Source organism: Aotus nancymaae, unplaced genomic scaffold (genome assembly GCF_030222135.1).
Source record: "Aotus nancymaae isolate 86718 unplaced genomic scaffold, 86718_ANA_hifiasm-v0.15.2.pri h1tg000002l, whole genome shotgun sequence".
NCBI classification, from domain to species: Eukaryota; Metazoa; Chordata; class Mammalia; order Primates; family Aotidae; genus Aotus; species Aotus nancymaae.
The window spans coordinates 22,024,773-22,040,980 of record NW_026988413.1 but is presented as its reverse complement, the minus strand read 5'-3'; the positions used below and the strand labels follow the sequence as shown (position 1 = coordinate 22,040,980).

The 16,208-nt window shown below is 44.7% G+C and overlaps 2 protein-coding genes across 5 annotated transcripts in view; one reads left to right on the top strand and one right to left on the bottom strand.

Annotated features, from left to right (window-relative positions):
• The window catches only part of WDR91 (WD repeat domain 91), a 29,471-nt gene extending 22,868 nt beyond the window's left edge, over positions 1 to 6,603 (bottom strand). Inside the window, exons 1-5 of one of the 4 annotated variants that reach the window (XM_064373286.1) lie at positions 6,481 to 6,603; positions 4,677 to 4,856; positions 3,904 to 4,110; positions 2,246 to 2,329; positions 1,112 to 1,242 (exon numbers count right to left, since the gene is read on the bottom strand). In XM_064373286.1, the coding sequence (XP_064229356.1) occupies positions 1,112 to 1,242; positions 2,246 to 2,329; positions 3,904 to 4,110; positions 4,677 to 4,856; positions 6,481 to 6,603 (725 nt within the window). Of the gene's footprint in view, positions 1 to 1,111; positions 1,243 to 2,245; positions 2,330 to 3,903; positions 4,111 to 4,676; positions 4,857 to 6,152; positions 6,174 to 6,480 lie in introns of those variants that run through there. The other 3 variants (XM_064373290.1, XM_064373296.1, XM_064373302.1) reach the window with 3 other exon arrangements.
• Positions 6,604 to 13,009: 6,406 nt separating this feature from the next.
• On the top strand, positions 13,010 to 13,444 carry LOC105726309 (eukaryotic translation initiation factor 1A, Y-chromosomal-like). The gene is made up of 2 exons (XM_012465701.2): positions 13,010 to 13,213; positions 13,265 to 13,444. Exons 1-2 carry the CDS (start codon positions 13,010 to 13,012, stop codon positions 13,442 to 13,444), a joined length of 384 nt encoding a protein of 127 aa, XP_012321124.2.
• Positions 13,445 to 16,208: the final 2,764 nt, after the last annotated feature.

The window sequence follows — 16,208 nt, the reverse complement described above, 5'->3', positions numbered from 1 at the left end:
TTTGTTTATATCCATTACATATTGAAATGATATTTTGAATATACTAGGCCAAATAAAATGTGTCACTAAAATTAACTTCATCTTGTTTCTTTTACTTTTTTAACATAGCTACTAAAATAGTTAAATTACATATTTGGCTCGCATTTTTTTTCCATCAGAAAGCACTTCCAACACTAGAGCTATTTCATCTGGTTCAGAACTTGGTTATGTGGAGGTCTGGAATCTGGCTGCCTGGGTTTGCATCCTAACTCACCAATCTCTATCTTCCTCACCTGTGTGTACCTCTGTTTCTTCAACTGCTACTATTATTATCACCAGCTGGGCTTCTGCTTTAACTGACTGTTTTTGAAGGTCACTCAAATACCTCTGCTAATCTGCCTACTTCTTTAAATCATCAGAGAGGTGCATGCTTCCACTGAGGAATGCATCCAACCTGTGGTTACATCCAATCTTTCCATACACGAGATGCTCCTTCAAATGTACAAAACCTTCCCAAGACTTTACAACAGTGGTTGCGTTTTTATTTATCCAGGCTACACATATCTGGATGTAGAGGCCCCTGGCAGAGCTATGCAGTTCCGCAGCTCTAGGCAGAAGTCACAGGCTTGGAGGCCAAGAACTCCTAGGGGACTTTTGAGGCCAGGGGGACCTTACTCATAAAGCTCCGAAGCAAGGCCGGACACAGTGGCTCACGCCTGTAATCACAGCATTTTGGGAGGCCAAGGTGGGTGGATCACTTGAGGTCAGGAGTTTGAGACTAGCCTGGCCAGTATGATGAAATCCCGTCTCTACTAAAAATACAAAAAAAATTACCCAAGCATGGTGGCATGCACTTGTAATACCAGCTACTCAGGAGGCTGAGGCAGAAGAATCTCTTGAATCCAGGAGGTGGAGGTTGCAGTGAGCCGAGATCGGGCCATGGCATTCCAGCCTTGGCGACAGAGTGAGACTCCATCTCACAAAGTTAAAATAAAGCTCTGAAGCAAGGGCAGTGTGTGCCAGGAGGCTCTTCCGCAATTCTCCTTCAGGAGGCACAGGTGAGATTAGAGGGAAGTGTGGGGCTGAGAGCACAGAGGGCAAAGAAAAGGAGAGGGCCTTCATACACACTCACAGTTCCGAGTCCCCCAGGCGGTCCATGTTGGAGACATAAGGAGGCAATTTGTGTTGCACCAACGTCTCTTCCTCTTCTGGCTGTTGCTCCTCCTTCTTCAGTCGGTGGATTTCAGCTTGCAATGCGAAGAGCTACAAAGGAGTATGGCTGAGTTAGCCAATGATCTCACCTAACTCTCCCTCTGCGGAGGGAGATTTCTAGACATGTTACATCCAAGGCCACTGGCTCTGAGTGCCACTCGCCTTAGCCTCACAGGGCCCATCTCACTCTGCTCGCCACAAATTGGGAAAAGTGACTGCTGCCACTGGACAACGGTGAGATCAGAAAAACAAAAACCATTAGAAATCCAAACCCATTTTTTTTTTAAATCATTTGACTTGCTTCCTTCTAAATTCACAGAGAAAAATAGCTCCACCCATCCTGCTTTGCTTTCTGAAATCTACAAAATCAGGCTTTGGAACTCTCAAAGCCTGATTTTGGAATGAAAAAAAATTTTTTTTTAATGAATTACAGTGCTTTTAACCATTTCCCTAAAGAAAATTACATACTCACATACCCCAAAAACCCAAGAATCTTAAACCCTATAACCTAAACAGCCTATAATCTTCCTTTTTCTAACAATATTACCTACAGAGATTCTTAATTTCAAGAAAGAGAAATATTCCTCAGGCAAAATGTACAGGCATCTATTGTTTTATCAAACTAGAGAAACATATAGCTGAATAGGAACAACTGAATTATATCTGGGTTGTAAACGATATATATACGTGTGTGTGTGTGTGTGTGTGTATATATATATAGCTATATGTGGAAAGACAAAACAGATGTATGAAAACAGGTTATTTATAAGGTGGCATGGATGCATATAGTCTTTTTCTCCTTAAAAGTTAATTACCTGTTATTACTGCATTGTTCATGCTATACATTTGACTTAAAGTAAGAATCTCACCTCTGGTTTTCAGAGACTGTTACTCTCCAAATCCCCAATATTGACTTTCTGGTGACTCATTTCCATCTGAGAAATTAGGTAGTGGCAGTGGAAGGCTGATTAATATAGCCTTCCACTGCCACTACCTAATTTCACCCACAAAAAGCAGAAGTACTTCCCCAGGAGCGAGCCTGTTCAGAACAAACCTTCTGACGCAGAACTTCATTTTCTTCTTGAACCTGGTTAGTCCTCTGACACTCCGCATCAAAGTTCAGGATCACAGGGACTGGTGCACAAAGTTAAAGAATAAGCCAGCCTGTGAAGTGTTCAGTCCTTCCCAAACCCTTGACATACCAGTAAAACACATGAGACACAGAGAACAGAGTACAGGAGTGGTATTGTGGGCTCCTGTGGGCTTAATAAATAGTCGCTCCCTTGTCATTTCATTCAGACAGACTCACAGACGCATGACCATCTGCCTGGCCAGCCCAGAGGGGACATAAATCCAAACCTAAGCATGTTCTCCCAAATACCAGCAACAAAGAGCTAGCTAGCATCCAGTGAACTCCACAGCCAGTCTGAGCTTTACTGAGGTCAGTTCAAGCAGCTAAAAGCAGCCCTTGAGGCCAGTGGCTCTGCAAAACTACAGCCATTGAGACAGAAAGGACCAGCCACTTGGCTTCGCCTCCCCAGATTGAGCCTCTCCCTGGCAAAGGTTTGGACTGAGAAGAGAAAGCTTTCTGCAGATTGCAAGGCCACCCCAAGAACAACCCCCAACTAGCTTGGGATACGGTCCCTCTCCAGTGCCTCAGGCAGCTTCAGTTAAGAGGAGCACAGAGCAAACAGGGCCGCAGAACTGGGGAAGAAGATGGAGGCCACATGTGTGTAACCTAGTTTGAGGAGCACTGAAAAGATCTTGCATGACAGTTTCGATTTCACTGGAGGGCCCACAAGGTTCACTGGAGAGCCCTCAGGATGAAGACAGGGAGCAAAGAGGTGGAAAAAAATGCAGCTCCAGCAAGAGTGGAATTCACACTCACCAGCAATGCTGAGAGGGTGAAGGCAGGAAAGGCACCCCTCCCACCTCCACAAGAAAGCGTTCCTCCCAGAGGCCAAAATGCCCGCCCATGGGTGGGCCTCTGCAAACCCAAATTTATCAGTGTCTCACCAGCTAGCCCCATTCAAGCCAGACTCCCTTCTCCTCCCTAGATTTCCAGCCTAGAGAACATGAATGACAGAGCACGCCACATGGCCCAGGTCCTAGGCCCCAGGCCTCAGGAGCTCTGGCTTGTACTTTTGGTAGCCTGTAAATTATTTACCTACATTCTCATTCATTCCCCCTCTCAAATACCTGCATATATATTCTTAAAGCTACTGTGTTTTCTGGCAACTTAAGAACACTGAAGTTACTATTAGAGACGGTAACCCAAACACTAACGCAGGCAGAAGTTCCAGCAAGAAGTGTTCTCATTTGTACCTAATCCGAGCAAAGACATATCCCTGGGAACACGTTTCATGCACAGAGAAGGTACTCTCAAGGCTGCCTGGTTTCTCCAAGCAGCAGCTGCCTTCCAACCCCAGTGCCTGCTGACAAAGCCTGTACTAGCACCCCACTGCTGCCGCTGTCCCTTCCCACACATGTCAGCTATTACTTCAGCAGCACAGTGTCAGAACTAAGATTTATGATTCCCTAGCTGAATGACAAAAACAACCACAATCTGTCCAGCCCCCTCAAGTGACTCATGAAAATGGTCCCTGTGCAATTTGTAGAAGAAATGCCTGTATGGAGAGCAGTAGACTACTGATCCTGAGGTCTGGGTGCCTGAGGCTGGGAACCTCAGTCCCAGGCAACTGAGAGGATATGCATGCACTGAAACAGGACGCTCAGGAAGTTGTGCAGGGACACAATGAAGGTGTCGGCCCACTGTCGAGAAAAGTAGGTAGCAAAGGTGGGGTTGGTGTCCGGGGATGGCAGGAAGGGCAAGACAAACCAATCCTTCCACTCAGCCTGGTTCTGGAGTTCTGTGGCCTGCTTTGCAAAGAACTCTTGAGCCTTGTCATTTCTGTTTGTCTGCCAAGACACAAGGAGGTAACAAGGAGGGAGGAGAGACAGAAGTCCAGAGGTAAGATTCTTCATCGGTGCACAGCAGACAACCTTTGGCTATCAGCCTGCCAGGTGAGTGGCAAAATAGGATCTACAAATTCCATAATATAAAGGAAATCTTCACTCTTTTCTCAAGGAACTTGTCATTTCAAAGCTGGTTGAAATCGAAGTTCTAATGAGAAATGCCATCCTAAAAATTAATCCCTAGCTGATATTCAAATAACTAAGTGACTCATTCCTCCAGGTCAGCTATCATCTTTATTACTCAAACTTTAATCCAGCGACTTACCTTTTTTAAAATACCACCTTTGCTTTAAGCTTACATCTTAAAATAAGAAAGGAAATAGGAATAGGGAAGACAAGTCAGATGATCTGCAGATGACAAGGAAAACAGTCAAAAATAATTGCACTGTGACTGCTGCGCTCTTTACCATAGTCACATAGAGTCCTCCCTAGGAATTGGAAGAAAATCTATTTCAGGGTCAAAGAGCTCCTTCCACCAAGGGAAACAGAACCCCTGAATCAACAGGCACCTGGATTGTGTAGACAAGATAAAAGCGAAACAGGCTGGTTTTCAGCTTGTGGATGGTGGGTCTGTATATATCCTCCAAGCGGCTGAAGAGCCGACGCTCCAAGTAGCTCCAATAATCCCGAAGGGCAGCCAAGTCATACACCTGCATTAACTGCTGCAGCTGGTCCACAATCTTATCCACCTGGTGAGAAACAGGGATGAAGAAGGTGGTAAGGGACAGAAGGGAATTCTCCCCTCCACGGAATAAAGATTTTTCCTCTTGTCATGGCTTCTGGGTGTTAAAAAAAATTTGTAAGTTCGCAATCCGTAACATTTTCAAAACATATTAATGCAACCATTTTTCAGTAATTTTCTATGTTAGATAAGTGGTTTGACCCTCTAGCAAGCACAGAAATTTCAGGTATAAAACGGCTCTGGCCCAGAACACAAGAGATCTGACTTCAGATCTTGGATCTGCCTCTGACTTACTTGATCGATTTGGCAATGTCAGTCAGGGCACCGTGGCTCACACCTGTAATCCCAGCATTTTGGGAGGCCAAGATGGGTGGATCATATGAGGTCAGGAGTTCGAGACCAGCCTGGCCAACATGGTAAAACCCTGTCTCTACTAAAAATACAAAAATTAGCCAGGTGTGGTGGTGTGCACCTGTAATCCCAGCTACTCAGGAAGCTGAGGCAGGAGAATCGTTGAACCAGGGAGGCGGAGGTTGCAGTGAGCCAATATCATGCCACTGCACTCCAGCCTGGGAGACAGAGTGAGACTCTGTATCAAAAAAAAAAAAAAAAAAAAAAAAAAATTGGCAATGTTGCTTGACTGTACTCTCAGTTACCTCACATTTTTTAAAAAGGGGGTGGGGTGGAGAAGAGAGTGTGAGACAATCTCAATTCCAGGATCCCAAGGATCATGTGCAGGGACTGACTCCTTCAAGTCATCAAAGTTCCACCGAAGCTTCGGTAGCTGCTCAGAGTGTCGGCCAAGGAAGTCACCTTCTTGTGAGGAGCAATTACACCAGAGTACAGAATCCGGAAAAGGATTTGGATACCAATACCAATTCAACTCCCAGGTCACTGAGGCCCAGAAGGGTGAAATGATTTGCTTTTGTCGCTAAGTAGCCACTAACTTTGGCCAGGCAGGAAACCAGATCTCCTAACTCCTCTGGAGAGCTCCTGCTGCTAGCTCACTGCCTCTCATTGAAGTCAGTACATACAAACATACAAATTACACACATGCACATTCCAAGAACCTCGCAACGGAAAATCACTTTACAGCAGGGGAAGTTTGGGTTTTTCTAATGTGTCATGAGGTCTTCCACAACTGCAGAAGCAAAATTGCCAATGAGTCCCTGACGAGGCCATTTTAAACAAACACTGCAGATACCTGAACCCAGCTAACGTGTGGACTGCAGACCTCTTTGCTTCCCCTGCTATCGGAAGCCAACACGGATATCTGTTGCCAAAACGCAACTATCTACCTAACCTTGGCTCCTAAAACCTCATCGCCATCCTGGCCAAGGAGGCTGGAGTGGAGACGGAACCCTGGACCAGGAGCCGGGGCACTGGGGCTCCAGCCTCGGCGATGCTCCTGACGCGGGGCGGTGCGGGGGCGGGGGGGCCTTCAGGCAGGTCCTGTCCGTCTAAAGGCCTCAGTTCCTCATCCGTCAAGCTGGGGTCGGACGCGCTGAGGTCTCTGGAGCCTCAGCGCGAGTGACAGCGCCGCTCCTGCCCCGGAGGCAGTGCTGGGGGGAAGCCCGTTTCCCGGCTCCCTCGGGCCGCTTCTGCCCGCGCCGCGCCCTCCGGCCCCTCACCCGGAACCCCTTCTCCTTGTCCGCCTTGATCTCGGCGTCCAGCTGCCGCAGTGTGTGAGTGAAGCCGCGGAAGAGCAGGTACTCACGGACCAGCTCGTCAGTACGCTCCACGGCCTCCGCCATCGCAGCCCCAGCGTCTTGAGGGGTGGTGCGGCATGGGACGGAGGGGCGGGACTTCAGCGGGATGGGGCGGGGCCGAGCACGGGCGCCGAGCACGTCCCGCCACGACAAGCCTACCAGCCCGCACGCACTGTGAGCCCCAGCTTGAGGCACCGCCCCTCTGCCGGCGCCCCGCCCCGGGCCCGCCCGAGGCCCCGCCCCTGAACCGGCCCCAGCCCGCTGGGCAGCTGAGCTCATCCTCACCCCGCCGGACTGGGTGTTCCTAGCAGTGCTGGCGGCGGTTTTGCCATCTGAGTTACTGAGAATGGCAGCTGCCACCCAAGTCAAACTGCACTGGACCTTAAGAACATTCCGGGTAGTCACGAGGCGGGCAGGGGGTGCGGCGCCCTGCTGGTTGGCGTTACATCGCGGAGCCCTCGGTCCCCTGCTCTCCTCGTACCCGGGGGAAGCTGGAGCCCTAAAAGCAGAGTGACCGGCGTGAAGCCACAACCATGCGTGTCCTCAGAGAGGGCTAACTCCCCGAAATCCCTGCTGTCATCAGTAAGACGAATGGGCTACACAGCAAGATAACCAAGATGCACTGCTAGGATAGGCAAATTTCATAGCAGTGTGTATACTATAGTCCTGGTTTCTTGTGAAAAAAAAAAAAATGAGGTACGTATGTATGTATGTACATTTTTGTAATTCAGGAAGATTATACACCAAATTCTTATGCAGTCGGACCTTTGCATCCTCGGGTTCCGCTTCGCGGATTCAACCAACGAGGATTGAAAATATTTTTTCTAAAGTTTTAAAAATAAAAAATAGCTGAGTGCAGTGGCTCACACCTTTAATCTTAACATTTTTGGGAGGCCAGGGCGGGTTGATCTCTTGGGCCCAGGAGTTCAAGACCAGCCTGGGCAACATAGCAAAATCCTGTCTCTACACACACACACACACACACACACACACACACACACACACACTTAGCCGGACGTGGTGGCACGTGCCTGTGGTCCCAGCTATTTGGGAGGCTGATGCAGGAGGATCTCTTGAGCCCGGGAGGTCGAGGCCACAGTGAGCCAAAATTGCACCACTTGCACTCCAGCCTGGGTGACAGAGCAAGACACTATCTCAATTTTTTAAAATAACAATATAATTTTTAAAAACACATTAAATATAGCATAACAACAATTTACATAACGTGTGCATTATATTCAGTATTATAAGCAACGTAAAGATTACTTAAAGCATACAGGAGGAAGTGTATAGGTTAGATGCAAATACTAGGCCTTTTTACATCAGTGTATCCACGGATTTTGGTCTTCTAGGGAGGGTCCTAAAACCAAACCCCTGCAGATACCAAGTGACAATTGGAGTGGTTTTATCTGAGAGGTGAGACTGTGACGGACTTCTTGTTTTGTACTTTATTTTTATTGTTGAAGTTTTTACAAGGTGCATATATTTTTGTAAGTAGGAAAATAGCCAATATCTTTGAGACTTGCTTTCTTCATCTGCAAAATAGTGACAATACCACCCACTTTGCACAGTAGTAATGAAGATTTAATTAGAGTGCATGTCAAAACACTTAGTACACAGCGAATAGCCTATTGGTAAAATGCAGTGAGTGTTCCTTTGTCTTTCCCTCTAATGGTATGACTTTTCGTGTTTGTCAAAATACAACTCAGAATGATTGCTGCCCCTCTGCTCACACCCTCCAATCCTATTATAAGGAAATTCAGCTCCAAAAGGGCTCTGATCTGCATGAGAGAAAGCCAGAAAGGTAGCACAGAGCGAGCCACAGAAGATCAAGGCAGACCTTGTTTTGTCTGCCCTATGTGTCTCCACAAGTATACCCCCCAGGCAGCTAACCTTGCCTCAAGAGCAGGAAAAGAGAGTCACCACTGTGACTACTGATGAGGAAGGAGACCCTTAATCCTCTTCAGCCTTCTACATTGCATCTCGAAAGGAGGAGTTAGAAGTCAGCCAGTGGAGAGACCGGTTGGCGCCACCAGCCAGGTTAAGGATAAGACCCCTACTGCTAACCACAATCCCATCTATAGATCACGGATATGGTGTAGGGCTGAAGGCCCCAAAGGGTCGTGGGGTGTCCCTTATGCTGTGCTGAGGCACAGAATCCGAGAAATAGACAGGACACAGAAGTACAAGGAAAATGCAGCTGGGCTCAAGAGGCCACGCCACCTATGAGCAGAGTCAGGCGAGGCCCCGAATGTCCAGAAGCGTGAGTATTTATTGTGTATAGGTTAGGCGGCAGGGCAGTGAGTGAAATCATCTTTAAGGATAGTGATAGGGTCGTGAGCAATAAAACAAGGGGTCCACCCCCGTTAGGTCACCTAGGCTAGGAGGTGGACAGTGCGCAGCAAGGGGCCCATTCCCATCAAGGCAAGGGCCGTGTGCAATAAGGGGTCCACCCCCATTAGGTCACCGAGGCTTGAAGGTGGGTCATGCGCAGTGAAGAGGGTGCAGTGTGCAATACCTCTATCTATGGGCAAACTACTTCTAAGAAGATTTATGGGGGGGATGCTTTAAGTCACACAGTAGTAACAGAGCTGTCAGGGTTACCGCCACCTGCTGGCAGCTTCCAATGAGTTCTATGGGAAGATGCTTTTCGAGCAGCACAGTAGCAAGAGCTGATAAAGTTCACAGTCACCAAGGTGCGATTGCCAGCCTGAGAGCAGCCTTCCACAAGAACTGGAGCAAGGTCCTACAACTCCTTTATCAGAAGGAGTGGCTCTTGCCCCAAGCCTGCCATACAGCGAGTATCTTTACGATACTGAAGGCTGCCGCCTGGGTCATGGGTTCTTGTCCTGGTATAACTGTTTTTCCCTTAAATCATGCTCTGCACTGTGTCTGCTCTAGGCATTCCTCTGATTATAAGCTGCTTATTTCTTAATTCATGCTCTGTATTGTGTCTACTCTAGGCATTCCTCCGATTATGAACGAAGATATAATTATATATATATATAGGGAAATATTCTTTAGGCACTCATACTATGAGCTATTATATGATTATATAGAGAGGATTATATAAAGGGATTCTTCAAGCCCTAATTCTATAAACTAATATATGATTGTATAAAGGATTATATAAAAGGAAATAACTGAGTAGTAACACTATAAACTGAGATATTCTTCAGGCCTTAATTGTGCCAGGGTTCTGCTTAGTTCTCCTTCCTCAGTGCCTATATGGGGGGTTACCCACATATGGTATGGAGGAATCTTTCCGGAAGGCATTATTTTTACTTAAACACGATCAAACCCCCACCTAAGTCACGTACCCCATGCCTACTTCATGGATCAAGACACTTTCACATGTAATTTCTAGAGTTGTAAGCCTTTAAAAGGGCAAGGATTTTCTTTGTGGGGGAGCTCAGCTGTTAGGCAACTATGCTGCTGCTGCTCCCCCCGGCTGAATAAAGCACCCCTTCCTTCCAAGTTCGGTGTTTGAGAGGTTTGTTTTGCAGCCTTTCCTGCTTCACTAGGAGACCAATTCCTACTCTGAGATCGCACATCATCAAAAGTGAATTTGGAAAATTGGGACAAATCTCAGTCACCAAAGCTTCCACCTACAGGAAAGTCGTAAATTAGATTTCCCTAAGGGCACCTAAAGTCTGCAACCATAGATTTCACCTCCCCCACCTCCATCTGTCCTGACACCTCCCAGACCAGATCCTGTAAAACCAGCTAAGACTAGTTTTCTGATCAATGAAAGGCAGCTCCTCAGAGCTTTAGCACAAGTCCTTTGTTCTACCTGGAATGTCTTCTTCCAGATACCCACATAGATAGCTGCCTTTCCTCCTTCCTGTGTTTGCTCAAATGTCACTGTCTTAGTCTTTTTCAGCTGCCCTTTTTTTAATACTATAAATTGAGTGGCTTATCAGCAACAGAAACTTATTTCTCATAGTTCTGGAGGGTGGAAAGTCCAAAATCAAGGCACCAGCAGATTCATCGTCTGTTGGATGCCTGCTGTCTGGTTCATAGATAGTGCCAAGTTACATCCTCAGTAGAGAGCATCCATCGCCATAGCCTCTGGCAGATAAATCTTTTTCTTACTCTAGTCATTTCCATAAAAAGTTACGAGTATCTCTGAAAACTGGAAATGGCCTACCGTGACCCATCCAGTAATTCACAGGTTTCCTATTGAAAGCCCTCATGTGGCCGGGCGCGGTGGCTCACGCCTATAATCCCAGCACTTTGGGAGGCCGAGGCGGGTGGATCACGAGGTCAAGAGATTGAGACCATCCTGGTCAAAAAGGTGAAACCCCGTCTCTACTAAAAATACAATAATTAGCTGGGCATGGTGGCACGTGCCTGTAGTCCCAGCTACTTGGGAGGCTGAGGCAGGAGAATTGCTTGAACCCAGGAGGCAGCGGTTGTGGTGAGCCGAGATCGCGCCATTGCACTCCAGTCTAGGTAACAATAGCAAAACTCCATCTCAAAAAAAAAAAAAAAAAGAAAGAAAGCCCTCATGCTTGTTGTACGATGCAGCCTATTTACATGTTAATGCTTCACTCCTTGAAAATCAGTGACATACAAGTTAAAACAGATACCCTTTTTCACTTCTCAAATTAGTAATTTTTAAAATTTATTGCCCACTGTTAGTGAACGTAAAATGAAAGAGGCATTGTCATTAACCTTCAGAAGGAGATATTTTTCTAGGAGACAATTTCTAAATTATCAAAGCTCCTAAAATGTTTCTACTCTTTAGCCTAATGATCTCACTTCTAAAATTTCCCTTAAAGAAATAATTTTAAAAATAAACTGGAAGAAAAAAAAAAGGCTGGGCATGGTGGCTCGCACCTGTAATCCTAGCACTTTGGGCGGCCAAGGTGGGAGAATCACTTGAGGTCAGAAGTTATGACCAGCCTGGGCAACATAGGGAGACCCATTCTCTATTTTTTTAAAAAAGAAAATAATTTAAACGTTAAAAATAAGATTTATGCAGAATGGGTGTTTTATATGGGTGCAACTTATCTTTAATAATGGGTTATTTACAATAGTGAAAGGTATATGTATTTAGAGGCTATTGTGAGATACCCCTCCAAGAACTTGGGAATGAAGAAATTGTACTTCCCACTGAGAGTTAAACTGCAAAATCAACCTAAGATGGATTAGAATCCAAGGATACAACATCAGTGGAAAGAGAGAGAAAAGCTACTAGGCTCACTGGCCTTAGTTGAGGGCATTCACTTCCAAAATAAATATTATGTCAGTAGGAAGAGATTTTAAAACACAGGCACACAGAAACTAGAGAGTTCCATGGACAGGGGTCACACTCATGTGCAACGCAGCCAGCATTTGTCCTGTGTTCTGACCTATGACAAGGCCATCCCCAACATAAGAAGGTGGCACTAGACCACCCCAGAATTGAGCCCTAAGAGGCATCCCACTTCCCTTTTCCTGGTAAAAAACTCACAAAAGGACCATTTATGTTCTCCAGCACTTGACTACAATGGAAACGGAAACGTAGCATTCCAGTGTCTTCCTTCTGGTAAACTAAACAGTAGTTTCTGATTGTGATAGTCTTCCAAATGCAAGGTTATTTGAAATGGCTGCACCATAGGCCATACCCTAAGTTGAGCCCTGGTAACCCTACGAGCCACACATACACCTCTGGATGGCCTTCTGAAATTAGATAATCTGAAGTAATTGGAAGACTATGAAAAGGGGAAGAATGATCAACCCCTGCAGTGCCTAATTAACTTGAGACATTCTTCTATTGTTCCTTATTCCCACCTCCATTGATAAGGCAATTGGACTTTGTAACTGACCTTGGTCAACTCATGACTCCAGACCCTACAACCCCCTCCCAGCTTGCAAAAACCATCCTAAACGGTAACTTCTTTAACTTTTCCCTACCTATCCCAAACCTATATAACCAACTCCCATCCCACCACCCTGCACTGACTCTCTTTTCAGACGTAGCCCGCCCACACCTGGGTGAATAAACAGCCATGTTGCTCACACAAAGCCTGTTTGCAGGGGTCTTCATTCACTAAGGTAGGTGGAAAGGATATCATTTATGCCACTGCTACCACAAATAGTCCCTGTGACAGTTATATGTCTCATTCAAAGATTCACAAAGTAACATCATGATATCTTCCTCAGGCTCGTGTGCAATGAGGTCAACACAAATCAGTCTTTCAGAACTTAGTCACCCCTGGGGACTACAGGAACCAGTTCCAATGGATCTGTTCACACCAGTTCCACATGCAGGAGTCTATTACTGATTTCTACAAGGAGAAAGAAATCTAAAACAGGTCACAAAGTGCGCGTCCACAGTGTGTTAGAGAGCTCAGTAGCCAGTCTCTTCCGCGCACCCGTCTCCGACATGTTAGTTCAGCCTGCTGTGGAGTAGTAAGCGCCAGAAAGGAGTCGGAAGAGGTCACACGAGGCCCTCAATACCGCCATGCCCAAGAATAAAGGTAAAGGAGGTAAAAACAGGCGCAGGGGTAAGAATGAGAATGAATCTGAAAAAAGAGAGTTGGTATTTAAAGAGGTTGGACAAGAGTATGCTCAGGTAATCAAAATGTTGGGAAATCGACGATTGGAAGCATTGTGTTTTGATGGTGTAAAGAGATTATGCCATATCAGAGGGAAATTGAGAAAAAAGGTTTGGATAAATACTTCAGACATTATATTGATTGGTCTACGAGACTATCAGGGTAACAAAGCTGATGTAATTTTAAAGTACAATGCAGATGAAGCTAGAAGTCTGAAGGCATATGGTGAGCTTCCAGAACATGCTAAAATCAATGAAACAGACACATTTGGTCCTGGAGATGATGATGAAATCCAGTTTGATGATATTGGAGATGATGATGAAGACATTGACGATATCTAAATTGAACTGAGTGATTTTACATTTGAAGTTTTCTGAGGATTGTTCTACAGTTGGGATTTTGCCTATCACCAGTTAAGAAGAGAAATTCATTTAGTTTATAGTTTGTTAAAGCAAACTGGTCTATTTTCATTGTTTCAAAGTATTTATTTCTGTAAAAGGTGATGACGCTGAATTATCTTAAATGTTAATACTTTATTGTTTTGATGTAATGGAACTTAGACATAAAAGATCATAACATTTGCTGTAAAAACAAATAAACGAATGCCTTTTCTACTGTGATAATTTTACCTCAAGTAATTGGATATTTTGAATACATTTCTGCTTTGTAATCATAAGTTACACTAAGTCCTACTTCCCGTTAATCTATTTACTCTACAGTCTTTCTGTATGTTTCAGCTACTTAGATGTTCTTCTAAAGTTTCTGATACAATTTAAAGAAGACAAATCTACATTTGGAATCAGAAAAAATGGACGTATTTTTTATATTTATCTAGCCATATGTATTTTTATACTAACATTGATGCCTTATAAATGCTTTTTGTCATGTGTGCCTTCTGTTAATAAGGGAAAAAAGAAGCATTTCCAACGTGCAGTTTTTAAAGTGTACCAACTTTGAGTAGTAATTTAGAATGTGTAACAGTTGCAGAAATTGAACCCTAGGTGACAACCAATTATCTTAACATTGGAAATACTGCTATGCCATTTTGTTTTCAAAAGTAATTCATTGCAACCCACAGTCTTTGTCTTCATGAACAAGTAAATGGCAATGTATAAATGAAAAACTAATTTTACAGTACGTTCTATAAACAGCTTTGCTCACATTGTCCCTAAACTGCCAGAGGAGGAGGCAACCGTACTGTATGGGAAGATACTTTCAGGCTGGGTGTGGTGGCTCACACCTGTAATCCTAGCACTGTGGGAGGCCAAGGTGGGCAGATAACCTACGTTCAGGTGTTCAACACCAGCATGACCAACATGGTGAAACCCTATCTTTACTAAAAATACAAAACTTAGTGGGTCATGGTAGTGCATGCCAGTATCCCAGCTACTCAGGAGGCTAAGGCAGCAGAATTGCTTGAACCTGGAAGGCGGAGGTTGCAGTAAACCGAGATTTCGCCACTGAACTCCAACCTGAGTGACAGAGCAGGACTTCCTCTCAAAATCTGCATGGAAGAGCTACAACAATTCATGTAATAAAAAAGTAATGTTCAGTGTATTTTGGCATAACTTTGTGGTGTTAGTGTATTTCATTGTGGGTACTGATTTTTTTTTTTTAATACATACTAGTAAGATTTTATATTACAATTTTCCCTTTTAAAGTTTTGTTCTTAAACTTATAAAGTGAAAATAAAGGTTGGACTAGTTAGAAAAAAAAAAAAAAAAAAAGAAATCTAAAACAACCAAAATGTTCAACTCTTATACATTATGCTACATCTATCCCATGTAATATTATGCAGTTGTTACCATTTTTATTTTTTAAGAAAATTTAATTACTTGGAGAAATAGTTATAATACAATATGTTTAAAATTATGATTCACACTCTAGAAACCAATTTGGCAGTTTCTTACAAGATTAAGCATGCAACTACCATACAACCCAGTAATGACACTTGGACATTTGTCCCAGAAAAATGAAAACTTAGATTTTTACACAAAAACTTGCACACAAATGTTTATTAATAATAGCCAAAACTGGAAACAAGCCAGATGTCCTTCAACAGCATGATTCCATGTATAGAACATTTTTGAAAAACCAAAATGTAGCCATGGAAAACAGATTAGTGAAGGCCATGAAGAGGGATGGACACGTGGCAAGGGTGTAAGGAAAGAAAGGGTGTGATTTTTAAAAGGGCACACAAAGGATCCTTGTGGCGATGGAGTTGTTCTGCATCTTGACTGTGGTTGTGGATGCAGAAACCTAATGTGATAAAATTGTATAGAACTGAACATTTTACTTACAAGTAAAACAGAATTTTGAATAAGATCAGTAAATGTCAGTATCCTGGTTATGATATTGTACAAGATGTTACTATTGGAGAAAACTGAGTAAAGGGTACAGGATCTCTGCAGGTGGGGCCGGTGGGGGGAGGTGTGGGGCAGGTCCAGGAGAGAGAAGTCAGGGAGTCGAGGTGGGGTAGTGACAAGCTCCTTAAAGCCCTCAGCAACCTTGGGTCAAGGGGTGCATGAGAGCCAGAAGGCAGGCAGCCGACCAAAGCAGAATTTTGGAGTGAAGTGAACATTTTAAATTTTCCTAGAAAGGCCTGTCTCTACAAAAAAAAAATTTTTTTAAATTCATGCAGCAGGGTGGTGTGCGCCTACAGTCCCAGCTACTCAGGAGGCTGAGGCAGGAGAATTGCTTAAGACCGGGATATCGAGGCTACAGTGAGGCTGCAGTGAGCTAGAATCAGGCCACTGCACTCCAGTCTGGGCAGCAGAATAAGAACCTGTCTCAGAAAAAAAGGAAAAAAAAATGCTAGAAAAGGAGAATGAGTATTGACCCTTACTGGAAGGTTTTTATGTTTTTATGTGACAGTTTCTTTATATGTGACATCTCACTGACGTCAAACTTCATGAGTCTCTAAGCCTGCCCGGTACCCTATTGCCTGTTTTCCCTAGGGACTCCTTGATATCCCTTTCAGTCCCTGAGAGGTGGATTCTAAACCAGAACCCCCTGCTAGGCCTGTTAAGCCCTGTGACCCCTGTTTCACCCCTGCCTCAGGAGTGAAGGAGCCTGCCCATCAGATGGCAGCAAGGGGGCGCCTGG

Bases quoted from the DNA above. Each gene is read 5' to 3' on its own strand.
- LOC105726309 (XM_012465701.2), top strand. From the start codon at position 13,010: ATGCCCAAGAATAAAGGTAAAGGAGGTAAAAACAGGCGCAGGGGTAAG. The intron at 13,214-13,264 runs GTTTGGATAAAT...CGAGACTATCAG, and splicing joins GAGGGAAATTGAGAAAAAAG to GGTAACAAAGCTGATGTAAT.